This window comes from Microchirus variegatus, assembly GCF_963457635.1.
Source record: "Microchirus variegatus genome assembly, chromosome: 10".
NCBI lineage: Eukaryota > Metazoa > Chordata > Actinopteri > Pleuronectiformes > Soleidae > Microchirus > Microchirus variegatus.
In genome coordinates, this window is record NC_139811.1 from 21,413,756 (window position 1) to 21,441,512 (window position 27,757).

The following is a 27,757-nucleotide window of genomic DNA, read 5'->3' on the forward strand; positions in this document are numbered from 1 at the left end:
GCTTTTACTTGGTCATTACTATAGGAATAAGATGGTATTACCATAAATAACTTCTGTATTTGTTCATCACTTTACTGTACTCCACTGGGTTGTCCTTTTTATATTTTAAGTTAAATAGATTTGTGATGACATTTTATTGATACCCCAGGCTTTTTTTTATATTAACACATCTCTAGAGGTAGCCATTTTAAAAGCAGCACAGTTTCTGTATGGCTCTCTCAATCCCACTTGAAATCCTGTCCCACTGTTTCATAGAATTTGATATTAAATGGCCTATAAAACTCTCGCAGCTGCTCTATGACCTCCCGGTCGATCTGTACGTGAGTCCTCCCCTTGGATTTGCCGAGGCAGCGCGGCTGGCTGCTGCTCTCTGGCTTCTTCAGACAGGGGAAGCCTTTGGTTCGATTAAAGTAGAAGTGCTTGTCCGTTATTATTCGTTTCAGTCCCAAAAAGTCCTGAACGCGGCCCATCTCCCCCGCTGGATCCGTGATGAGACGCTCGCCGCTCACAAAGTGCATCTGCGACAGGCGGAAGTACTGCAGCCAGTTCTCCAGGTGCAGGATGTACATTCCGATGCGAATGGCGTTCCAGGAAGTGTCAACAAGGCCCTGACTTATGTTCTTAAAGGCCAGATCTTCAAACGTAGGGATGTCGGGCTTCTTGGAAAGAGTTTGCGTGTAGTCAGAGATGGCTCTGGTGACCGGGTTTCGCACCACGACAATCAGCTTGGTCTCGTGGGACATGCTTGTGATGCGTCTGGGTGCCTCTCTGGTGACAAAGTAGCTGGGAGTCTTCTCTAAAGTGATCTGGCTGTCGAGCGTTCGTGGCATCAGTGCCCTTGGGAGAGAAACAAAGGGATGAGTCAGCAAGGGATTGTTATTTTCCTGCCCAGGGGCATTTCACATAGCTTTCACTTTTCTTTTTTTTTTTTTTGTCGATGATGGTGGATGTAGAAACGAAGTGACAGGGACAGTTTTACTTTGGGGAAGCGAACATTGCCAAACAAAATGGGAAAACAACCTTGTTACTAATGTGTATCATGATAAATTTACATTGACTAAACACCCCTTAGCAATCCATCTTTACGTAAATAGATCCTTAAACTGTTGCCTCTTTTTAATTTGTATGAAACTAAAAAGCTCTTTTACTACCAGTGCCAAACATAAACAGCAAAACACATAAATAATGCATATAGTATGAAGCTAGGAAAAAAAGAGAGACAAAAGAAAATGGAAACACTAACAAAAGCCTGCAGAGAGATTTGAGCTCCAAACTTTAGATTGAGATTTTGCTCAATGGTCTTTTATGATGATTTGCCCTTTGTGTGACTGCAATCAAACTTCTCCTAATGGGATAATGACATTAAAAGATGATTATAAAGGAGAGATTCATGATTTACACTCATGAACAGCATGAACATGCATACAAGTTTGAACATGTCTCCTGACCTATGTCGAAATGACTTTGTGATTTATTATACTGTATGTTTACTATATATTATCATAAAACTTCCATGTGTCTTGCACCTGTCTTTGTTTTTGTTTACCAAATGTTCCAAATGAATTGCCCTCAGTAGGTTTTGTTGTCTAATTGATTGATTGTATGACATTTGAAAACCCAAACAGCAATCCAGCAAAGTAATGAGACAGGGTGTGTGTGAAAATGGGAGAATTACAGGAGGAAAACAAAACAAATTGTACTTATTAGCGCATGTACCCCATGAATATCAACCTGCTAAATATTATTTTTGATTTAAAAAAAAAAAAAAATCAAGAACAATGTGTATTATTGGCTTATATACTAATAACAAATGCAAGGAAATTCCTGGATCCAACCTTAACCCTTTAACACGGAGCATATTGCAGACAAAATGTTTGCACAAGCACAATTTGCATTACCGTGTTTGTGCAATGGTTTGTCCTTTGGGAAAAATCCCAACAGTTTCTGAAAGCTGAGGAGGTGCAAGTGTTGCGGGAAGCTGTCAAATCAGCATCATTGTAGCCAGAGAGGAAATATTTGGAAAAACGCCTATACATAGTTTCCATTTTTTGTGTTTCTTCTTTTTAAATTGTTAATGCACTATTTTAAAACATGCAATAAATTGTTAATAACTGCCAGATATTGAAAGTTATTCTGGAAGCATGGGCAATATCACTGACTCTCAGTACACTTTCTGGCCCCTTTATGGTTAAAATAAGCAACAAAGTCCAGACACATACATTTTGAGGCTTAGGTGTTAAAGGGTCAATTCATTATCTCCAGCATAAATTCATGTATTCATGCTAAGATTCATCTTTTCACTAAGTTTGGTGTAAAACTATCTTAGTTTGTTCTTACTAAACCAACAACTCACCAACAAAGACATGAATGAGGACAAACTCCTTAATGAAGATAGATGCTAAGATCTGTCAGTGCATCTCATTGCCAGTTGGATTGGGCCTGTTCTGCATGGCAGCACATTTGTCTTGACCAACTGGTCACCAGTTCGACTCCCAGTTGGATGGACCGTTTACTGCATGTCTTCTCCCAACTGTCTCACCCTGTGTATGGTCTCTCTCTTGACTAAATAACACTAACAATCTAATGCCGTTAATGGAGTCATGCCACGTTACGTCAATCCAACACAAAGTTATTTGTGCAGATTAGACCAAGCTTCAATAAACACTGTGTTAATGTATTTGTTGGAGATTCATTGATAGCAGTTTGCACAACAAATACATGCATCATCATTATCATCGCCACGTGGCCGACATAATGGCTCCTCAAACTGCGGGCAAATGTTTACATTTGTCCTGTGTGTTTTCCCTTCCCAGTGTAATATGTCATTCTGCTCTGGCACTTCAGCTCAGAGTAAGAGTTGATTAATAGCCATCTGCTGCTGGCTGCTGAGACGGCGCCGCAGCTCTTAGATCACCCGAACTTTGTTTCTTGTTTCCGTAAAAAAAACAGAAGAGACTGCCGTACAACGTCAGCACAACAACTCAAATGATGCTGCATAACAGTACTTTTCTCCTTTTTTTTTCCGCTTCTATGATTATAGAGGATACAGATGCTGAATTTCACAGTAAGTTTCTGGGTTAAAATTGGAAGACACTTTTTCATATAATGTCAGCACAAACTGAAGTTTCCCCTTTTACTATTAATATGATCATAGAGCAATAGTGCAGGACCTGTTCAATGTGTCACTGTTTTGTTACCGACATATCTCGTCTCATCCAAACCTCACAGTTGGCACTGCACACACTGGTGCCCTTAAAGCTCACATAGAGTGGTCCTGTTGCACATATATGTTAGTTATGGAGGTCTACTTACATACATTAACTTGTTTTTATGGTCAAAAACCTCCTAGTTGCTGTAAACGAGCCGATAGAAATCTGTCCTTATTGAAGTTCTTCTCAGCCGCGGTGTTTCAGACAGAAATCTCGCCCGAGAAGACAGAGTGTGTTGTGATTGGCCAGCCAGTGTCGAGCCTTCCCAACTGTCTTGTGATTGGCCAATACCCGGAAGTGATAATAATCAGCAACACCCACATTGCCAAACAAAATGGGAAAACAACCTTGTTACTAATGTGTATCATGATAAATTTACATTTACTAAACACCCCTTAGCAATCCATCTTTACGTAAATAGATCCTTAAACTGTTGCCTCTTTTTAATTTGTATGAAACTAAAAAGCTCTTTTACTACCAGTGCCAAACATAAACAGCAAAACACATAAATAATGCATATAGTATGAAGCTAGGAAAAAAAGAGAGACAAAAGAAAATGGAAACGCAAACAAAAGCCTGCAGAGAGATTTGAGCTCCAAACTTTTCAGGTGTTTCAGACAGAAATCTCGCCCGAGAAGACAGAGTGTGTTGTGATTGGCCAGCCAGTGTCGAGCCTTCCCAACTGTCTTGTGATTGGCCAATACCCGGAAGTGATAATAATCAGCAACACCCACTCTCAGTTTTAACAATGTTTAAAATGGGCTTCGTCACGACTCCTCGCCGCAGTCCCTTTTATGACTTTGAGCCGGAGTCAGACCCAGAGTCAGAAGACACTGTCGCTCGTGAAACACCTCCACAACGGACGTTATTCTTCTTCTGCGGTTCAATGTACGCAACCGGATGTGCCCGGACTAGTGCCCGGAGCAGGACGATCTGCTGTTCAGGAGAACCGATGTTTACGTAATAGGACTGGGTTTTTTCAGAGATCTCGCTGAGCCCGAGATTACAATAAAACACATCGTTCTCAGCAGTGGCTGAACTGTTTGTTTTGAACCTTCAGGGCTTCTTAAACAAGGTAATGACGCAGATACACACTAAAAAAACAGCATTAATTGGAACTTCCGGTCTAGGTCCGCTTTAAAGCAAGACTCACACTGGATGCATCACATGTGCGTCTTTCTCACCAATATGATTATAAATTCATCTCTGGAAGAAAACGACAAGTGTTTTTTTTGTTTTGTTTGTTTATTCGCACAGAGAGAGGAAGAGAATGTATACAGCTGCTAAAAATTCAGCCTAGACACTAAAACTGAAGAGAGTGGTGTCTGTTTAATGAAATTTTGCTGGTAGAATGTCAATATCATTGTCAACAGATCGTCCCTCTGCCTATTTTTTCTGGGAACTATCTCTTGTATTTCTTATCCAGACAGTCCACCCAGTGGAAAGGTTTTGTTTGGTAAGGTATGTATCTTGGTATTTTGCATTTCCATTTGGCCAAAATAACTGCACCCAACCGTTTCCCTTGCGGTACCAGAGTAATGGTGCAGAACAGTATGGGTGGAGCTTGACAGTCATGACAGTCACCTGATTGGGCGTCTGATTGGGCTTCAACACCCGCAGTCTACTTATACAAAGCTTGACGTCTTTGTTGAGACAAACTGAGCACGGCAAAAAATGAGATTGTCCATTGTGGTGTTGACTGTGTCACAGTCCACACCCCACCTACCAAGTCAATATAATGTTCTCAGTCTGACCCAGTTCCAAACCATACAGTACTGTACCAAACCATCTGCCAGGCTTTGAAGCCATTGGAAAGTTACACAATAAACACACAGTTCTTATGTTTATAGATAGATAACAGCAGCTGAATTTTTCAGTTTCACGTAGAAGACAAATACATAGAAGAGAGACACTGTTGTATATAGTTTCAGCGCAACAACTCTGCAGGAAAAAAACTTTAAATGGATTAAAAACATTTACCCCCTTCACCATTATGGTGCATATAGTGTAGCAGCTGAATTTCTCAGTTTCCCAGAGTCAGTTTCAGGGTTAAAATAGAACAGAGACTCTTTCACACAGTGTCAGCAAAACAGCGCTGCAGAAAAGGTCTAAAATGATACTATTAAAACAGTCCTTTTCCCCCCCTTATACCTTCTTTATGATTATAGAGAATACCACCGATATATTTCTGTCTCACAGAATCTTTTGTTGGGTTACAGGTGCGTTACTACAGTTCTGATGATTAAATGCCTTGCTTTCTTTATTATTACTGTGGGAAGGCTTCGATTAAAACCTAACCTTTCTCACAGCTTTCTTTCTCAAGGTATAGGTAGCCATAAGGTTACCTCTAAAGTCTCGGAAATATTGATCCATTTAGCTTTATTTATGAATCCAGAGTTGCTGGCTTGGGTGCCTCAGGGCCACCAGGCAACTATTAATCTTTTATGAGAACACCACCTTTTTCGAGTAAACAGCTTTGCTATACGCGCACACACACACACACACACACACACACACACAAAGAGGAAAAAAAGCCTTCCAGTAGGTGCAGAATCTGAACACATCTCGTGCTGTGTGCTGAGGAAACTGTCTTCGTTATCTGAGTTGTCAGTTCTGTATGTTTTCACTGTCCTCCGAGATGAAGATTGCGTTTGTGAGAAGAAAACCCTGCATCTGCTTGTTCAAAACCGCAAAAACGGTTCGAACCACGCCAAGCGTGTATACTGAGAGGTGGCAGATGTACAGCTAAATGACAACTATAAAATATACAGAACAATCTCTAGGACATACAGCAGCCATGAGGGCTTGGAATGACAATAATACAAAGGTGGTTTCAGACTGAAATGTTTGGAAAAAACAACAAAAACAAAACCCAGGTCTGCCTGTCCATCAGAGAAAGTTGCAGCCTATGCTAACTTACCTTGAGTTATTGATTGTTACATCTGTTTCGTTTGTTCTCAGACCGAGTCTCGACACTGGATAAATGACATGACTGTCAGATGGAGGCTGAACAACACTGAATAAGAGAAATGGAAATAGAGGTGTTAAAATCTGAGCGGCGCATCTGTTGTGCACCATTTTGTTTCCAATGGGATCAGAAATGTGTAAAGAAGGGTTAGTAATTTCTTTTTCTTTTAATAAGATTCATGCTTTTTGTTGTCATATAACAGACAATCTACAGCTTTTACATAATTGTGTTCATTTCAATCCGTCTTGCTCTTTTTGTTTGAGACAACTTAAAGGGACACTGTGTAGTATTTATGGGTTTATATAACCCAAAATCCACCTTTGTATACATATTATGTGCTCCTGCATTGTCTAGTCGCTGTATAATATTCTTTGTTTCATTTTGGTAGTGTTTCAAAAAGTCATGTAAAATAACATGGTCGCGGGCCGCTACTGCATTGCCACGCCGCCATGTTTCTACCGGAGCCTGTACAGACAAACGCGGGAGAACAAATCAAGCGTCTCTTTACTTGTAGCGGAAGTCCCGCCTCCACGCTCTCCGCTTCGTCTGCTACGGCCGCGGTAGCTCGCCCTCTCCCTCGCCTCACGAACCTCATCTGCTGAAGACGACGAGGACGACATTTGACCAGCTGAGGATACCGTAACGCTCAGGGAAGGGAGGGGGTGAGCAGAGGAGCAGTTCTTTGTTGTAAATTTCAGCCTCTCCTCTCGATGGCACTATAAACTACTTACTTCACCTTTAAAGGTTTGTAGAAAATCTGAGTTTCCTGAACAAATCTTTGGACCTCATTGACACTGTTGGTTATTTTTGGCCTGAATATTGTACTTGGGTAAAGGAGAAGCCACTCTGTGCAACTGTAGCTCAGTAAGGTCATAATCCAACTGGAGGTTCAGTGAACGAACTGACTAAGATCACTTCATGAACTGATTCGTTCCTTTCTTAGTTCAGTTGAGCTCAGCAGCGATCGTGGCGGCCGGGAGTGGAACTGTCGCTTTCTGTGAATCACTCGTGAAGTCGTTCGCCGACGCCGTCACTCACTTGTGAATCTTTGGCAAACGACGAATTAAAAGTACCTGTCTTTATTTGCATGTATTGCATTCATTCATTATGCATATTTGCAAAGCATGTAAGTGTTCGTTGGGTAATCAGGTAAAAATCCCATTTTAATCCATTATATTTATTTATAAGTAAGTTTCATTATTTATCCCATCACTAATGCTGATGTGTTTCTGTGCTCGCAGCTTTTGAATGGATACACACAAACTCATTTTTACATGATTTACACCCGTGATTCTCCTACTACGACCTGTCTAAATGTCTGCCCTTGTAAAGAGCACATTCATGTTCTCTATATTTATTGTATATGTGTTCTGTACTTGATTTGCTTTCATGACACTGAATCAGTTGCGAGTGAAGCCAACAATGGACACATCCTTTTATTTTGTTTTGCAAATAGATTGTGTTTTTTGGTACTCATCATAGCAGCTCTTCTGTTTACATAGAAAATGGGGGAAACAAATAAATATATATATATATATATATATATATATATATATATTTATAAATGTTTTAGAATTCTTGGTGTTTCTGCACAGTGGCTTTATGTGGATGCATTAAACGGGATGAATGGGACGATTCTGCAGTTTTCTCTCAGTGATGAATGAATAATGTCCAGTTTACACTCCATTACTCAACAATTTCGGTAATTATTGCTCGACAAAGCTTAATGAGTCACACAACGTTTTTATTTAATTTATGCTCTGCTGAAAAGTTTTAGTTGTCATCGAGTAAACACAGACTTCCAGACAGCTCTGTCAGCTTGTTTGCTGTATCTGTCTTCACGTGTGTCTCTTTTTCTTTCTCTTTTTTTGTTTTTATCATGGGTGAATATCATTAAGTTCTTGTACTTCAGGATTTTTTTTTTTCTTTTTTTACCAACTTAGAGTTTTAGAGAAGGTCAAAGGTCAAAAGATCTGGAGAGGGTAATCCATGTTTTTTTTAATCACCTCACAGCTGGATTAACACTATTACTCTTCAGGGAGGCATGTCCATGTGCATCCTGTGGGCAAAGGCAGTCCAGCCCTGGGGACTGAATTCCATGTGGACTTCTATATGGACAATCCTAAAGTCTGTAAAGTGCTATAGATAGAGATGCAAAAAAAGTCTTGGTATGTTATTGACCAATTGACCAACGAGCAGTTGATATTACTAGTACAATGCGACTATGCTCATGGAAACTTAACCGATGCGAGTAGAGCCGGTGGAAATCATAAGAAATATGAAGGCCAACTGTCGCTAGCCTTTGAGACTATTTTGGCTCACTACACAGTTCATATCTGTAGCCTTGTCGTAGGTTATTTTCTCATTCTTTATTATTCTTAAATAATAATTAGAAAAGTATCAGTCCTCAAATGTAAGGTCAGTACAATTTTAATACAAATTAGTTCCATAAAGAGGATCTTTGCAAATCTTGTTTGCTTTTTTTTTTTACCCTTTTCTTTATGGAGCTATTTTCACAACACCACCGCAAACATCCATCCATTGTCTTAGTGCTTTATCCTCCTGTTCCGAGTGCGGTCTGAGGTCCAGCTCTGCCATGAATGTCTAGAAAAATGCCACCGCTGCCTTGATGTTATAGCTGGTACCTGGTTAGGGTTTGTGTTTAGTGCCATGAAGCAACTCAACCTCCTAATTCTGAGGACTCTGGATTGACATCCCTGATCTTGCAAGATTGGCAAGAACAGGCAGTAGAGGGAGATGTGGAGATGGTTCCCAATCTCCCCACGAGAAGACATTTAACCATCACTAAAAATCCTGCATAGTTCTGCTTTAAACATTAAACACTGACACATGTTATATATGATGAGGCTGTTCTATACAGCCACTAACACAGATAAACATCATGTACCCTGTGGTGCAGGACACTAATGTTTTACCACTTGACAGACGTCCACTAAAAGGATTGTTTAATTATCTGTGACTGGAGCCCAGGAGGACAGAGTACAGTATGATGATGAAAGGACGCTGGTCGTCATTTTTTATTGAAATCCGGTCTATTTATGATGAATGCTCTCATGTCGGTTAGTTCCAAGTCACCTTTCTTTCAGTGATGTTAATGAGGAGCACCACAGGGACACCGGTCACATCTACAAACATGTTTTCTTAATGTCGCATTCACAGTCATGGCTCATGTTCTTTATCCAAGGAGGGGGAAAGAAACGCATTTTAATGGCTACACATTAGCCCTTAATGGCCATTTGTGTCTTTTTAAGTATATATATATATATATATATATATATATATATATATATATATATATATATATATATATACAAAATAAGGATGCAAATGAAGAGCAGGAATTCATAATTTTTAATATACATTGACTTTGCTCACTTGCTCACAGCAGCAGCAGTGGCAGCCTCATTTATGTATCTGTTCATTACTGCGATGGCATGAATCAGACCAAGGGAAAAACGTGACACCTGAGGCAGGAGTCTTAGCCACAAATATACTTTTGGAGGTGCCCCATGCCCCGGAGAAAGAATCGGCACTGCACACGACATCTGAAACTAAAAGATAAAATTGTGGGGTCTTTCGTGCAGCAGTTTTTTTTTTTCTGAAAGCTGCTTGATAAGAATTATTTGCAAGTACGAAATCTACATGATGTTTCAGGGTAATCACTGGAGCTTCTGAAATGACTGATATCCCCTTACCTTAACCATCACAACTAAATACATGCCACAGTTGACGTCATAGATGACGTCATCGCTGATAACTTCGAACGCGTTGAACAAATTGACCGGGATTTATGGTTAAGACATAATTATGTTTGAAGACAACGAGGTCGGCGATAATGACGATAAATACCACCGTAATGTGTTTACAACCGCGCAGCAGGGGTTACAGTGGATTTACCTGCAGATGCTGCATACATTTTTGTATCTAAATAAACTAAATGTCACAGGAAAGCCACAGGTGTGAGCTCTCAAATACTTTTTGAATTGTGTTCCTATATCTGCTACAGAGGCTGAGAAATCAGTCATTTAGTAGGCATTGAAGCATTGAATTTTTTCCAGGCGCTTCAGGCCTTAATGGGTTAATTAATAATGGGTAATTTGTAAAGCGCTTTGGGTGTCTAAAAGCACTCTAGAAATGTAATGGATAATAATAATAATATAATCCTTAACCTAAACATAAAACCTTTCAAAGGGCATTTTTTGGGGGTTAAAGACCAGACAAAATCCTCACTCCCTATAGGTTATATGTTCTTTGGTCCTCACAAAGATACACACACACAAACTGTAACACAATCCTTGATTAACTGACATTTGAGTGAAGTGCCCTGATTGATTACAGCCTCCTCGTGCAGAGTCTACACTAAACTCTTTGAGGGTAATTTGCAGCATTCTTCGCCATTCTCAGTGAAAGTTTAAGTCAGGATGCATTACAGGCTTCAGAGGTGACATTTTAATCACTCTGAGAAAATTAACTCAGGTGTGGAAGCCCAGCTCAATACTGTGGATAAGACAAGTTCCTGGTTGAATAATGAGCTTATTTGCATTAGAAGCTATAATTATACAATTCATGAAGGAAGTTTGTAAGACAAAACACTTATTTTATGAAGTCATGTCTGAAATCACACTATGTTATAAGCTGACATTTTAACATGCATTCAGTTTAATTGACAGATCTGGGTGCTATTTTTATCACCCACTACTGATGGGATCAGCAGTTCATTTGAGTGTACTGAATCACTAGAATCCGTTCATTAAAATGATTTGTTCAAAAGATTCGTTCACCGATTCGTTCAGTGCTTAGCAGGAGCTCAGTGCCCTGCTACGTGACTCACGTCCTCCCTGAGTGCAGTACGTTCGCGCCGCAGGTCATAGAGTGAGTGACAGTGCGAAATTCATGTCCTCAGCCACAGTTCACCAGTTCTCTGTGTCATTTCATTCGCGACGCGAACGAGATTCACGTCCACAGCCACAATTCACCAACTCTCCGTGTATCAGTTCGTTCGCAATGCGAACGAGATTCATGTCCACAGCCACAGTTCAGTGTGTGTCAGTACGTGCGCGGGTCAGTGAGTGAGTGACAGCGAGAACGAGATTCATGTCCTCAGCCACAGTTCTCCAGTTCTCTGTGTCTCAATTTGTTCGCGAATCACGACTGAGTCAGTGACTGACAGCGCGAATGAATCACAGCAGCACGGCAGACACATTTCTTCTTACTATCACTCCCTCCCCGCTAGGGGCACGCTGGCTGGCGTCGTTTGCCAAAGATTCACGAGTGAGTGACGTCGCCGGCGAACGACTTCACGAGTGATTCACAGAATACGGCAGTTCCACTCCCGGCCGCCACGATCGCTGCTGAGCTCAACTGAACTAAGAAAGGAACGAATCAGTTCATGAAGTGATCCCTGTCAGTTCGTTCACTCAAATGATTCGTTCTTTCGAACAAATCATTCATGACCGACACAACACTATCAACCACACGTGTATTTTTTTTCTGTAGCACCATTGCCTAATTCTTCAAAAGAAGTTAACACTTTTCCCAGCTGTGTTCAGTCCAATCTGAATTTAAAGTTTCCTAAATAAAAAAACAAACATGTTTTTGCCTCAAGACCTCATGACATACTATTTTTTTTTTTTTTTTACTACCACTTTCAGTTAGTGTTCCGCAGTCTATATAAAAATAATCCTGGCTGCAACATGTCGAGGCACTTTTTTTATTCAGGCAGTTGAAAATACTGTTGCAGTAATCCAGATGTGATTTTATAAAAGCATGTGCTGTGAAGCAGTCACTAAAGACGTCTCCATACTTTCTTTCTTCCACATCACTTCCATGTCCACATGCTATACATGCACAAAGTAAGAGTGCTATCACAAAATATTACACATTTCTATCAATTCAGAAAATGCAGATTGAGCTACCAAAAGTAAAATCTAAATTAAATAAACATTTAGTGTGACTTCAACCTTGGCAGCAGAGTCTGGCTGCGCCTCATTCAGTTTGAAGCTTCTTACACAGCTGTTTCTGTTCCAGTTAATGGTTGCGTTTCTCTCTGCTATGAACATGGTGATCATTTGCACCTGTTTGGTATAATTGGCTACTCACACACCTGACTACAATATACACAACTTTGTGCAAGTGTACATGGAGAAATGATGCAAATGTTGGTCACGTTGTTTTCATTTCGATTTTTTAGCTCAATTTCCATTTCGTAAACTGATTAACAATAAACAATAACAATTTTAATACCCAACAAAAATACAAAGCAGTCTTATTTCACACCTGTCAAAAACTTTTACACAGAACTGCACATACTTGATTTATATTCTATTCCATAACTGTATATTGTGGATCAAATTCAGTAAATGTACACAGTCAGCCATTTTGTATGGAAGTATAGTTTATAAGTTCATACTGTATATATCAAGCCCATACTGTTCTGGAAACAGTCTATAGATGTGTACATTCTTTTAAATGTTTATAGTTGTACTGTTAATATCTTTCTATATTGTACTTTCTTGGAATCTATGTCTTATCTTATAGAAGTCCCACTGATGGACATGGGTGAATGACAGCATTTACATCACACGGACCATAGGGGGACCTAATTGGCAGATTCACAAATGAAACTGGGAAACTGAATTGGTTTCAAGGTATTTACCTGGTAAATTCATGGTAACACAAAAGTGTTAATAGGTAATTATCAATGGTAATAAGAAAGTAAATACAATGAAACTATGGCCAAAATACTGGGCATTTAAATGCTAACTATATATCAAATTATATTGGATAAATATTGGGTTATTGGGTAATTACAGCTGGTAATAAGAGGGTAAGTACAATGAAACTATGGCCAAAATGTCGGGTATGGTAACTATATGTACATTTTAGTGTATTATTGGGTTATAAGCTGGTAATAAGCAGGTAGCAAAAGTTCCCTATTTACTAGCTATTTACCCAATATTTATATGGTAAGAGAAATGTGTTACTAGGTATTAATCTGTAATAAGAAGGTAAGAACAATGAAACCATGGCCAAAATACTGGGTAATGTTGGCAATAACTACTGGTGATAAGTGGGTAAATACAGTAAATCAGCAAAAATACTAGGTATTCATCTGGTAAATTATATTGTATTCTTTTAGAGTACAGTTTTACATAGTAATATATCAGAACCTACATGGTACAAGTGTGTGTTTATTTACCAGTGAGGTGAGTTATCTATTAGAAATGATGTATGTAAGAACATGGTAATTACATGAAAACAAACAAGGCTTTCTTTTACAGTACAGTTTTGCTTTTCTTACTGAGTAAATGATAATATATTACATAGTAATATACCAGAACCTACATGGTACCTTCATGGTATTCAATGGTAAAGGGAAGGTATATACGTCTTAATTTACAATACATGTAACAGGGAAATACTTACCTGCTTATTACCAGTGGTAATTTTTAAATAACACAATACAATTTACCAGATGAATACCTAGTATTTCCACTGTAGATTCACTGTATTTACCCACTAATCACCAGTAGTTATTGCCAATAACACTTTATAATTTACTGGGTAATTACCCAGTATTTTGGCCATTGTTTCATTGTTCTTACCTTCTTACCTGGTAACATTTCCGTTACCATATATTTACTGGGCAAATAGCTAGTAATTAGGGGACTGTAGCTACCTGTTTATTACCAGCTTATAACCCAATAATACACTAAATTTCACCATATATATATATAGTTACCAGGTAAATACCCAACATTTTGGCCATAGTTTCATTGTACTTACCTTCTTATTACCAGCAGTAATTACCCAATAACACACTATAATTTACTATATAGTAAGCAGTTAAATGCCCAGTATTTTGGCCATAGTTTCATTGTTGCTCACTGGTGGACCCCAGTGAGCATTGGATTCACCATAGATTTCTGCAGGCCACTGTTTTTTGTTTTTTTGCTTGTTTGTTTTTGTACAAAAAAATGACAACAACAGTTTTGCACTAAAGCAAAACAATTAAAAGTGTAGTGTTCATCGAGTATCTATCGCCACTGATGGGAATGGCAGACAACTCAACACAAGATCAAAAGAGAGAAAAATTCAGTCCTTGTGTTAATTCTGGATATTTTTATTTGTGTGGTCAGCTAACTTTGTCATGTCTGAGAAACAGATGAGCATTTAAAAAAAAAAAAAAACAAGCTCCCTTCTGCATCGCTTATCTACAGGCAGCTTGGGTCAATGATGGAAACGGTCATTGTTACTCCTTAATTTGCTGCACATTGCTACAAGCTCGTCTACATATTGCAATGACCAGAGAACGCTGGCTATCTCACTGAACAATTTATCTGTGTTGGCACAGTGGAAGCAGGAGGTCTGGAGTTCAAGCTCTGTTCCCTCTAGAGCTGCTGTATCATTAGACAGGAATGAGCCACAAACAGCAAGAACTCCCTATATCCCTATATACTCCATGTACTTCCAATGCAGTGTGCATTTCCACTGGGAAACGAGCTTCAGTGGCAGCAACAGCATTAATGCAAACAATTAGAATGACCGAGAGAAGGACGCTTAAATCAATGAAACGGAGATATTCAATGGAAATTAACAGTGCAAATTAAAGCTGTAGTGCGTAACTTTTAAATGTTAGTCTAATCAGCTCCAGATGACACACAACAGATGAGGATTAGAGGCATATGTGTCACAGTTATGAGAAAAAACTCAAACTTATGACTTTAATAAAGTGAGAATCATAAGGAAAAGAGTCAGAATGCACATCATTACTTTGAAAGGCACTATTTTTTGATATTGTTTCTCGTGTGTGTGTCTTTCTCAGTATAACAGGTTTTTTTCACTCAGTGTCACTTGTACTGTACTGTCTTGGCCGGGACTCAATTGGAATTCTCTGGATTAATAAAGGTAATACTAATAATAATAACAATAATAATATGCAGACAATTGATGCCAAACTGAAAGCCTGTCAGTCGAGTCCACTGATTATGTAAGCGTGATAGTGTTTTCTGTCACCACTGAGGCGGAAACAATAAATCCCTGAACTTTTCAGCTTCAGACATTGTGTCTCATAGAACAACTTCTAAAGAGCAGCGCGGGTTCATCAGGGATGCAGACCATCAGAACAAATAAAGGTCAGCTTTGAATCATCTTCTCCCGAACAATCAATGAACTCGGAATTTATTACTGTCATTTCAGCCTGGTTTGAACTTAAAACAGAATGTTGCATATTGCCCGTTTTGAGTCGAGCTCCCAGTAAATGTTTGCAGTGCAAACAAAACACTTTTTCATGCCTGATTTGATTCTAGGGACACATTAAAGGGATTTATACCAGTAATTGTACATTACTGGTATCAATTATCGTAATCCACTGTAAATTGTAAATTCACCATATTATTATTATTATTATTGGTAATTTAGCAATATTGTCTGTTCAAATACTGTTATCTACTGCAACTTCAGTGATGCCATGTTATGATGTAATAATCAATACATTATTTAACTATACATTTCACTCAGAAAAAATCACTTTAGAGGAGATTTCTGTTTGTCAAACCGAGTCAATTTTATCCATTTGGCCCAAGTTACACCCTCACATTGAGTGACGAAAAACGACACAAAAACCTTTGTATGGGAAAAAAAAAATTGGGAGAAAACTCATAAACAGCCATTGAGGAGGGATCCCTCACCCAGTACGGACAATAGCTACACCTGTCTTACAGTGATTTTACAATAAAACCCCAATATATTCTATCATTCATATCACTGGGAAATGATAACGATGTATGATGAGATCTTTCCCCGTATCACAACCAATATTCACACTCATCCAGTATCAAACCAGTGTTAAGTGCACATCATCTTTCCCATAAATTATAATTGATTAAGCAATGAAACGGTCCATTACTAATAAAGCAGAGCTCCGTGTTGGAAGATTCCAGACGAACCCAGTGTGTGGGATTTTACTTTGAAGCCATTAATCACAATGTGAAGAGTTTCTACAAGGCCAGAGAGGGCAGGGGGATTTAGAGAATGGCCTTTAGCTCCCACTGGACAACAAATGTTTATCACTACAAGGACTAATAATGAACCCGGCCATTAAACAATATGCAGGCATATACATAGGCTGGGGCCAGAGAGAGAGAGGCTCAAATCAGAGTATTTCGAGGCGCTCTGTTTGCCCAGTCTCTGGAGTAATTTAACAACAAAACATTTACACAGTAAATTATAAGAAGAAAGCTCCTGGGCTCTCATTGCCAGTGTGTTATCACAGGAAGCAGCATGCAGAGTAATGATGCTCACAGTGCTTCGGTAATATTGTACACACAAACAAAATAAGCTTTAGTGTACGGATAAAAACCTGCTCCTTCGACAAAAGTCAACACCGAGCAACATTTTTATCAGAGACACAAAAGGTCAAATAACATGAAATAATTAATCTCCTCTTAATTACAGCAACACAAAGACGCCCAACAATGGAGAGAAAACAGCAGTAATAGAAGTGGACGGCTGAAAACGTGGGAAAATATGGATATGAAGAGTATTCAAATTTTGTTGCAGAGTTCGACTAATTTACTAAAATCTTTTTTTTTTTTGTTGGGGACAAAAACCCACAAGGTTATTAAAATCATGTCCTGCGAACGTGTCACAACATCACGGTAATTGCTTTTTTTAAAGATTTTATTTTTAATCTGGAGTTTTGAGATGCACAACATTTTTTTTAAAATATTATTTACACATGTTTTGATTATTAGTCAAGTATTGTTTTGCAGATGTTCAAACTACTTTGTCTGCAAACTTTCTGTCTGTTCTTTTGGGGGAATCATCATTGGGAAAATTGTGCTTCCCACAATCCATTTGTCCTGAAATGTCCTGAAAAGCCAAAACCACTCACAGACCCTCTCCTGTTGCCATCCAAAGCCATTAACTGCTCATTTCACGCAGGTAGACTGTGCAGAGAAAATGTTCTTCTAATGCTGCGTGGTTTTCATAATGTCTGAGCCGCTGCACTTCCCCCCCTCCCCCACCAAAAAAATGTCATCTTCCTCTTTCTTCCCTGATATGACGGCGTATAAAGATCCAGTCTCCACCGGAGAGGCTGCTCCATTATTAAAGTATCACTCACTTAGATTACAGCTGTGATGACATCCGATCATTAATCACCGGCAACAGAGGCCTGCCGCCTTGAAAGTCCATTAAGAGTTAACCAAGAACAGTCCCGAGGAAAACAGTGAAGAACAGAGGTGAATAACAATTTAACATCCTGAGTCAAGCATCTATTTCTCTTATTTAATAGGAGACAAATTGCTTGCAAATACCAGACTGCCTCAGCCAGATGTTTTGCAATTGAACTCGCTATTTTCTTCTTTTTTTTCTTCTTTTTACTCAGACATTATTTATAGCATGGCAACAGAGTACTGTACAAAAGCTGCATAATGTATTTCACCTTGGACCAAATCCCATTTAATCGCCGTCATTTCAACTCCTGCCTCTTGTTTTCCCTTGAAATAACAATTATTCATGGCCTGGTCTGTGGAGGGAAGTGACTGACACTTGCTCTCCTTGAGCAATAACACGTTGAATTGATCTGAGCAATGAGCTGTCACATTAACATATGGCACGGGAAAGTGTCCAGGGAAGCTCAAAATAAAGACACAGACAGACTGACTGACAGGAGAGCCTCTAAAAACCTTAAGTGGATTCTAAATGGTTTGTTTTGTGCAATTTATTGATTAATTTGATCAATTCATGCTGTCTTTTTTGCCAAAGCATACTCTTAAGTCGGATTCCCACCGGGCGCGTTAAGGCAGCGCAGCAGTGCCAGCGGTATTCACGGAAGATCGCGCGCTAATCCTGAACGGACGCGAGTTCGCGAGATCTCACGGTAGACTGTGTGTATAAAGGAAACAACAATGCAGCTTCTTTCATTCTCCGAACTGTTGATGTTTGCGTCATTAAATGATGTTATGTTTCTCCACTTCAACAATCAGTCTCTCGTCGTACATTATGACTCTCCAAGACGCTCTGATTAATTGACTGTTGACCTGGCAGCACCGGTCACGACGTAATGTTGATGTGAACTTGTGATGTTGTGTTGTGTTGTGTTTTATTTTGACAGGGGAGCGGAAGTGGTATACTTTGATTCTGTGTCAGACTTTGCTGTCTGGTGCGATCTGCTCTGTTGAGCTTGACTCAGCAACGGCAACGGGAAAAATAGAACTGCTAGCTATCGATAGCGCTGCGGCATGGCGAGCCGCTTCTGGGATGCTACTGTGACGCGCCGCAGCGCGCCCGGTGGAAATGCTGACATTGATTAGAATGGAAGCAATCAGCATCGGCGACTGCACCGCTGAAGTTCCGCTGCTGTAACGCGCCCGGTGGAAATCCAGTGCATGGCAGCATGAAACTTCTATTTTAATAACATTGACGGTATAAATGGTAGTCTGCATCAGTGATGGGCAGATTATATCCTGCCCCTGCATACAATAAGTACATCTTTTCCTCCGTTTACCACAGCAGCATTTCAACTGTCATAAATGAAGACGTCTTGAATTTGCATCAACACTGCAACCTTTAGAAGTTCTGTACGAGATCGCCTTTGGCAATGTGACAGTCAAGGATATTTATAAATGAAGTGTGGACAGTCCACCTGTCTTTAGTTGTTTCACTCTGTACTCTGATGATAAAAAAAAAGTACCAAAGGAGACAAAGGAGGAAAAGCTCAGACAGGATCTGATCCCAGCTCAGTGGGGACATGCTAAGGTTTGCCAAGAGGGGAAAATGAACAAGCTGACACTGTCTAAATGCCTGCTAAGGATCATTGACTTTTACAGATACAGCAAATGATAGTCATCAGTCATCTGTTGCTTGGACCTATGGCAAATTTCCTGACGACACGAAAACACGGTATCATCCTGATGACTTTGTTGACAACCTTTGTTTCCGAAGTGAGAAGCGATGGAAACAAAACCTACTAAACAAAGGCTGTACATGTCTACTTGTCCCATCGCTGTCCACTATCTGTCTCATTTTCCTCTACCTACATTTAGCACCAAACCGGGAAGTCAACTTAAATTTGATTTGCCTGAAAAGATGATAAGAATGTTAATTGCTCTACAGTTGACACAATTTGAGCATTTGATGAGGTTGTTGAGACGGGCGACTATAAAATCCAAGTTCAAATACTTTGTGCTGATGGGGTGTAAAAGTCAGTGGCACTGACTCTGACTTGAATGCTAACATGTTGACGATGACAATGCTGGCACACGTATGTAAGAGAAACCATGACTCACACTTTTTAACATCCATAAGGAGAGATATTAGTGATTTTAGGAACCACTTTTATCATTTTTAATCACTTCACACTTTCTCCAGAGCTCTTAACACAACAGGTCAGAAGAAAGGCTCAATCTTCTTCTCCTCCCAATACTTTTTGACTTACTTTGCACTTCCTCTAAAAACTTCCCCCCCCCCCAAATCTATACGACCTGAATTTCAATATATCAACTCGCCGTGCACCAAACTCTCAACTTCCACGAGCTCTGCCTTTTTTGAAAACATCAGCAAAAAAAAAAAAAAAACACCCATCACAACCCATGGATTTTTATCATTTTAAGAACTTTGCACACAGTCTTGAATACAACATGAGGGATTGAACTTTGGCTGCAAAATACTTATCATGCTTACTGATAGAACGTACGCATGATTTAAAATTATCAGAACAATTCTGTCAAAGGAACTTCAGTCTCTCGTGCTAAGACTTGGTTTGTAATTAATGTTAATCACTACATCGTGTCTCCCGAGCAGCTGAAGACAACTCATTAATAATGCAGAGCAAAGCCGGACCATCCTTCGCTGTGTAATGTGCACTTTTCTATGTTAATGTTAGAACCGTCTAACTTTGTGTCCTCATCAACCTTTTCTGATGATACTGTTCCAGAGCTCCCATGCCTCCCCGAGCCAATTAATGCGGACCTGGAGAATATCCGTCACCGCAGCCTCTCATACAAGTTCAACACTTCTCGGGGAATCGACTGGAAGTGCCGGTGACTCCTGCGAAATCAATAGAGCCGAGATGCCCTTTTAAGTCTTGATGGTGTACAGCGACATGTTTTTGTTTGATCTTTATGATGCTGTGGAGAATGGTGTGGGGAAATAATAAAAAAAAAAAAGTTCAAGGAAATTGGTGGCAGCAAAATGTCTTATATTATCAGGCGGTGTGTGGTTGTGTGAGCACCCGGGTGCAAATTAAAGGAGGCCACGTGAGTTTCTCTGTTCAGGAGATGCGGTTAATGAACACGGCACCATCTTTATTCTGGTCCTAAATGATGTGTCACATGACTAATGCAACAGGACAGACTGTGGAAACTGAGCTGAACAAGTGCCCAAATGAACGAGCAGCCACTTATCAGAGAGTTAATTCTGTCTGTTTGACACATATTAGCAACTGGAAATATTTCTTTTTTTCCCCCTTTCTGTTTAATATTAGTTATGTGTTGTGATGTTGCAATAGTTTTGACTATTCTTGTCCAAATAAAAGTTGATTCATTCAAACTTCAAATATAAATGCAGTATAAATGTGGCATGTCTTTTATTGAGTCTTTTATCTGATATGCTTACACCTTTGTAATTGAACCAAGGTCAATAATGAAGCATTGCTCTTAAATAGAGCATCAGCAGAAATAGATAGATGACCATTTCTTCCCTGTGCGGCTATAACTGTGAATAAAACAAGAATGAAGTATTTCTAATAGTCTATCTCCTTTTCTCAAGGTCAAAATTGACCTTACTTCCATGAAGTTCTTTGTAAATCATAATTGGTATAGTAATATTGTAGTGGAATGCTAATTTCTAGCATGTCATATATAATCTGCATAGTCCATATTCCAGAGGTGGAAAGTAACTAAATACATTTACTCAAGTTACTGTATTGAATACTTTTTTTTTCTGTATTTTGTATTTTTTAAGTACAATTTAAAATCAGGATTTTGTATTTTACTTGAGTACGTATTGATTTAAGTATTGTACTTAGTTACTTTATAAATCCTATCCTTTAGTGAGTAAAAATAAAAATTCAGCAGAATGAAGACCTACAGGGGGAAAATATACACCAGAACCAGACCAATGATGATGTGATTAGCACCAGCACTGGCGCGTGAACATAGAGGGCGCGCGCCAAAAGTGATGTAATTTCCTGTGTCGCGCCGGGCGCGTGAGCTCCAAAATAGTTTTTGATTTCTGAGCCCTTGTCATATTTCTACTACCCTCACACCCCACGCAAATTACTTAAAGTACATTTCAAATTAACTACTTTTTACTTCTACTTGAGTACATTTTCAGATGACTACTTTTACTTCTACTTGAGTAATATTTCATCAAAGTATTGGTACTTTTACTTGAGTACAATATTTTAGCTTGTCTGCTATCAGGGACAAAAAAGGGCAAAACTGATTTTAGCTACGTAACAAAAGGCATACTTATAAATATAAACAAATCTAAAAAAAATAAAATCTATGCCTGCTTAAGTCTGTAATACTTTGAGATGATGTGTACCACTATTTCTTGCTGTGACAGCCTTTGACAACTGGAAACAGCTCACCTTCCTGCACCAAAGTCCAGTGAAAATGAGTGATTTAATATCATGTCATACAGTAGACATGTTCGTTTGAAGTCCTGTGTTCAAATGTACCTAAAGCCTGCCCCACACTAGATGATAATTGTCCAGATTTTGGTTTCGATCTGGACCTTCCGACAATTATCCTGTATTGTGAGGGATTACGAGACGCGATTTTAACTTTGCTGAGAGAGTGAACAGTTGACAAACTTTAGTTTCTAGCTGGAAGAGGCCATCCAATGGAGAGGAAGAGCAGTGGACCTGTTATGATAGAACTGAGCAGGTGGTGTTAGGTCAGCCTTTAAAGGGATACTTCACTTCATTTGAATGTGGCTTTGTATTGCTAGAATAGTAGTAGTATTTTTTAGAAAATGTGCTTCCCTCCCTCAGTTTTTCCCTGACTTGTAAAAAAATCAGTTTTCCCTTATCCAAAGGTGCCCTACTGCGAGTCAAATGACGCATTTTGCATCACAGTAGGGCACATTTTGAAAATGGAAAACAGATTTTTTTACAACTCAGTGAAAAACTGAGGGAGGGAAGCACATTTTCTAAAAATACTACTGCTATTCTAGCAATACAAAGCCACATTCAAATCGGTGAAGTATCCCTTTAATTAAGTGGCCACAATCAGCCAAATTATATATATATACCAACTATAGTTACTATAATTACTGATGAATCTGCAGACTATTTTCATATTTATGTTACATTGTATGTATTTTAAAATACATTTTATTTTGTGTGGTTGTAATCTAAAAAAATATTCATTATTATTAATGCTTGATAACAGTCGGCAGGTAAAAAAAGATAACTACGATGTGAAACCCAGTGATAGAAAGAGATATTCTGTATATAGCGATATACAGTATAAATGGGGCTATTACAGACGGCTTACCTCAGCAAAGTAGAGAAACATACACCCAATGTGACTTTCTGCAGAAAAAAATGTGACAGTTAATCAAAATGGAAGAATACCTTATGTGACTCGCTGCCAACGACCCAAACGTATGTGACAGGAAATCACTGCGGGCCAGTCTACTTCAATGAGCATCACTCAGCTCGTCATCAAATTGAATAACATTTGCTTCAGCCTGAATTATTGCGGTGTTTGTGTCCAAGGTGTTGTTTGTTTATGTTAAACACATAAACAGTGTTCAATTTGCCTTTATATCAGCGAGGCACCTCATTTATCTTCACTTAAGTGACACGGAGAGAAAACAAAATCGAACTTCTGTAAAGCCTGAGTTAATAGTCTGCTTATTGATGAAGTAAACAGTTGCAGCTGTTTAATTAAATTGCTTTAAGATGTTAGTTGCATGGAAGGTGGAGGTTGTGGTCAGTGGATAATATTGTGGGCAAAAGGGAATCTGATGTGCTGATGTTTGATGGTGCAGCTCCTGCGTGTTGGAGAAGCAGGAACAAAAGTTGGTGTTTTGATTTAAATCACACATCAAATTCGGCTTCTCATTCTTATTCGTTATCAGTGTTTTAGTATCAGATGTAATGCAGCATAATTTTGCATGAGGGAAATAATGTGCCGTGATTGAGATCATAAAAACAATTCTTGGTGAGCTCACTTCAGGATACACTGATGCTTGTACATGAACAACTACTGTGTGAGTGAATACACAACTGAGTCCTTTTAAACTGTCTTTATTTGGCCTGATGTGTGCATGTGTTTCCATAAATTAATCAACCATTTCACCACTGAAAAGGGGGAAAAAAAACAACCTCTGAGTCCATCTCCATGTGCCAAGGCATTCTATTCAACAGGCTCTCCAGCTCACACAGTTAATTATCACAAAGGCCAGCACCTTCCACTGTCACTGCATTGTTTCTGAATCAATGTGACAACAATAAAGCCTAATTGTTAATACAGTTTAAACAGAAACTTTCATAAACATGAAAGCCCTGTGTAGGCTTCATAAAAGGATAAATACTCTAATGAAATTATCAGTAGTGACAGGTTTTGCAATGACAAATAACCAAAATAAACATGCAAATGATTGAAAAAGTGTCTTTTTAGCCTCTGACCAGGCGGTGTTGGAGACTTTGGTGTCATTTGTGCAGCTTTATAAAACTATTACCTGAGGTGGATTAGTTTCAAGATGCAAAGGGATGACTGTCCTTTTATTTTGCTAATTTTCTGTTTCAACAACAACAACATTGTTATCCGCATGACAACCAGGAAATAGCTTTTACTGACACCTTGAAACATCTGGCTGGTAAAATGCATCACCAGATAGGAGTCTATCATGAATATTTTTGGTTTGGTGTAACAATGACACATTTATTGTAAAGGATAATGTGATGCACAATGCAGCGACTATTGAAAATGATGTTCACCTCCGATCCGCCAAGAGGTTATGTTTTCATTGGTGTGGGTGTATCTTTACATTTGCCTTCTGTTAGCTACTTCCTGTCTACAGTTTTTGACGAATCGCTAAGAATTCTCTTCAAATCTACACACTCATGACTTCACAAAAATCTGAAGTAATCCTTGTCTTTTGTTATAGGCAAAACTGTAAAGTAAATAAATAATAATAATCGTTTTTGAACAAAATTAGGTATGTGAATGCAGGTTCTGGAAAGAGCTGAAACAAATATTAAATTAATCGATTACTAGATTAATTTGCAACTATATTGATAATTGATTAATTGGTTTGAAACTAATTGATTTATTGGTTTGAAACTAATTGATTTATTGGTTTGACTAAAAACGATTTCTGATTGTTTCAGCTTTTTGAACGTGAATATGTTGTGGTTTATTTGCTCCATATAACAAAGAAATCATTAAAAACTGAAGAACGTTGGTTTGTGGACAAAACAAGACATTTAAGAATATTTTTTCATGTTTTCTGACATTTTATGGACCAAACGATTGCTCGATTAATGGTGAAAATAATCAACAGATAAGTCGATTATGAAAATACTTGCTAGTTGCATCTCTAGTTCAGAAACTCCACCATCCACCTGATCAAGTTTACAGCAGAGATGTGTGTATTAGCAACATCTTAACAGATCAGCGTTAATGTTGTCATGGTTATGTAAGATGGTAAAGCTAAAGTTTTATACAGATTAAGAACGTCTTCTGGATCCAGTGGATCTTTATATGGACAAAACCATACACTGCCAGATATCCCCATACTCTAGCAAAGTGAATCTTTGATCTTGATTTGTTGTCAATATGTGCTTAGATGATTAAAAACTGAAAAGATGTCCCTTTTTTTTTATTTAATGCAAGTATTATTTTTCTCACTTCACATTCTTTAAATGTTGTGGTATCTGTTTGTACATATGTATATTTCATGTTCTTATTTATGATTTTGAGCTGTAAAATATCAAATATGAATTACTTTGAGTTTTAACAATGACATTTTAGCAACTTAGCAACCACCACAGATGTGGTGTGTCATGGTCTTGTGTCAGATACACAAAATCCAGGAAGTCCAAGAATCGGCAGAAGGAACTACCATTTTTACCAACGATCTGATAAGAGTTTAAAAATGGCCGTCTCCTCATGAACTAATTTCTGTGGCGGAAGAAAATATGTATGCATGTGCACGATTGGAAAATAAATAAAAACATGCATATCCAGAGATTAAAAGCATCTAAATAAGTGTTTAGAAAAAAAAAAAAAAAAAAAAAAAGGTGCACCACTCTCAGGCTGCTCAAAGCCAGAGGAAAGGGAAGACCTGAGCAAACCATCGGCTGAGACGAGGAAGGCAGGAACTCATCTTGTGCTGTTTGTTCTCACAGTGCAGCCCAAGGAAAGACATTGTCACTTGTTCAATGTTCCTGGAAGCGTCGCTATGTGGTCTGTTCCTGCCACTCTATAGTGACAGTGTTGCTACGTGAGCAAAAAGCTTCAAGGGTGTGGGAAAATGTATCACAATACTATCAAATCTGCTTGGAGGAGACCAAGAAGACTTGATTGCGCAACATTTTTCAGGCAGTGGGCAATCAATATGCAAATAATCTTGCCTGCTTAATAATTCATTTAAGTCACTTTAATTCAAGTTTTACTGGCACACAATAGGTTAACGGTAGAAAAGTATGATTTAGAAAAGGTGTCCGTGTCAACACCATTTGGAATCCCTGCATATTTAGCCTGTTTGAAGGCAGCTGGTAACCTGGGGCTGTTCGTCACATCTGTGCTGCTGCCTGATTTTGTGTGAACTGATCCTGCATCAGCCACATGGCGCCGTCTGTGTGTTCAGCACTAAGTCGCTGTGTGGACATGACAGCCATCATCCGCAAAGCGTCATCACACAAAGTCAAAAGGTGTGATTTGTGGGTGCAAAATTATAGACAGTGTTTTTAAAAAAGTTTCACTGTGTCTTTGTAAGACTTCTTACATCTTACCAATATTCCTGTTTGCTGCTGTATCTCCGTGAATGGTGTTGCCCCACCCTAAGTCTGGTGTCTGCTTATCAGCTGCTCTTAGCTGTCCCGGAAAAAAAAAGGTTGACGCTTGAGATTTTGGGACTTTTTAGTTTTGTCTCCCAAACAAACCTCTCCAGCAGACATGTCACTGTTTGTTTATAAATCTCTTCTTAAAATACAGCTATTTTCCCTTGGCTTTTGTGTAAAATGCTGCTTTTAGTTGTTTTTGTAATGTCTTGTATGGATATGAATATTGCTAGACAGCACTTTGGGCAACCTTGTTCCTTTAAATATATATAAAAAAAATGATTAGATTGAACTAGGATTGTGCAATATACAAAGTATTATTTTTTTGTTAATGTAGATGAAATGACAGTTAAATATTTAGTTTTGCTCCTGAGTGAAAGTTGAGGAAACCTATCAATTGTGATTTGTTTCAAAGTGCATACACATGTCGATGCATATGTTGTATCTCTGTCATACTGACACTGAATACAATGATATCACAATATGACATTGCACAGCCTGTAGACGAGAGAGAGGAAGAGCTTGAGCTCATAGTGAAACACATTCAGACTGAGAACATGACCTTATTGATCATGTTTGACACATAAAAATGACATATGAAAATCATCAAATGAATACGGCTAAATACAAAGACTTTAACACTGGGGTTTTATGTCAAGATCCATTGAGCTGTGAAACCCATGTAAATTATATATATAAAAAAAACATCCCCCTTTACAGAATCAAAGGTAGTATTGAAACAAAGACAAAGATTTATTCCTGGCCCATCCCTTCACCCAGTCTCTCTCACATTTACATAATCGTGCTGACAAATAAACAAACGGACACAAAACATTAACCATATGTTCGGGTGATGATCGTTTAACATCAGGACCTCAAGTTTCTGAGGGACGCGGAGAGGACTCTGCTTTGGCACTGACCGAACTAATCACAGTGCGTGTGGAAGGTGCCACAGGGCATGAATACATGATAAAACATGACGATAAAATATCAACTCTGAGGCTCGTCTTCTCCTCACCTGTACCAGTCCAGCCCTCTGTCGTAGTTTCTGTCAAAAAAGTGTGGCTCAGTTCCGAGTGCGCGCACATCTGGATGTATCCTGATGAACTCCAGCACCGCCCTGGTGCCTCCTTTCTTTACCCCGACTATCAACGCATTAGGCAGCTTCTTATTCCCATATTTCTGCACCACAGTCATGTTCCTCAACTTCATGTCAGCCCAGTGACTTCCAGACGCGGCGGGGACTTTGCTTTGTTCGCGGGGATCAGTCGATCCTCGCCGGGCAGCTGCGGTCTCGTCAAGGGCGGAGCGCATTTCCAGGGACGCGCAATTGTCTACATTTCCAAGAAGTTTCTTCCCCCCCGCGGTCTTACTCGGCGGGCATCGTTTGCCCTCGTAACCCTGATTTGTCATGATTGTGCCGCGGCAAAAAATGATACTGTAGCACAGGTAAGTGCAAGACAGAGACACGGTGAATATGAAGGCGAATCTGGCGCTGAATCTGTGCGTAGATGAGAGGAACCTCTGTGCCAT

At 39.0% G+C, this 27,757-nt stretch overlaps 1 protein-coding gene across 1 annotated transcript; it reads right to left on the bottom strand.

The window, feature by feature from the left end:
* Positions 1–218: 218 nt before the first annotated feature.
* Positions 219–27,757, bottom strand: hs3st2 (heparan sulfate (glucosamine) 3-O-sulfotransferase 2; the record flags this gene model as incomplete). The annotated part of the gene is made up of 2 exons (XM_083896408.1): positions 219–837; positions 27,243–27,757. 2 exons carry the CDS (start codon positions 27,755–27,757, stop codon positions 219–221), a joined length of 1,134 nt encoding a protein of 377 aa, XP_083752534.1.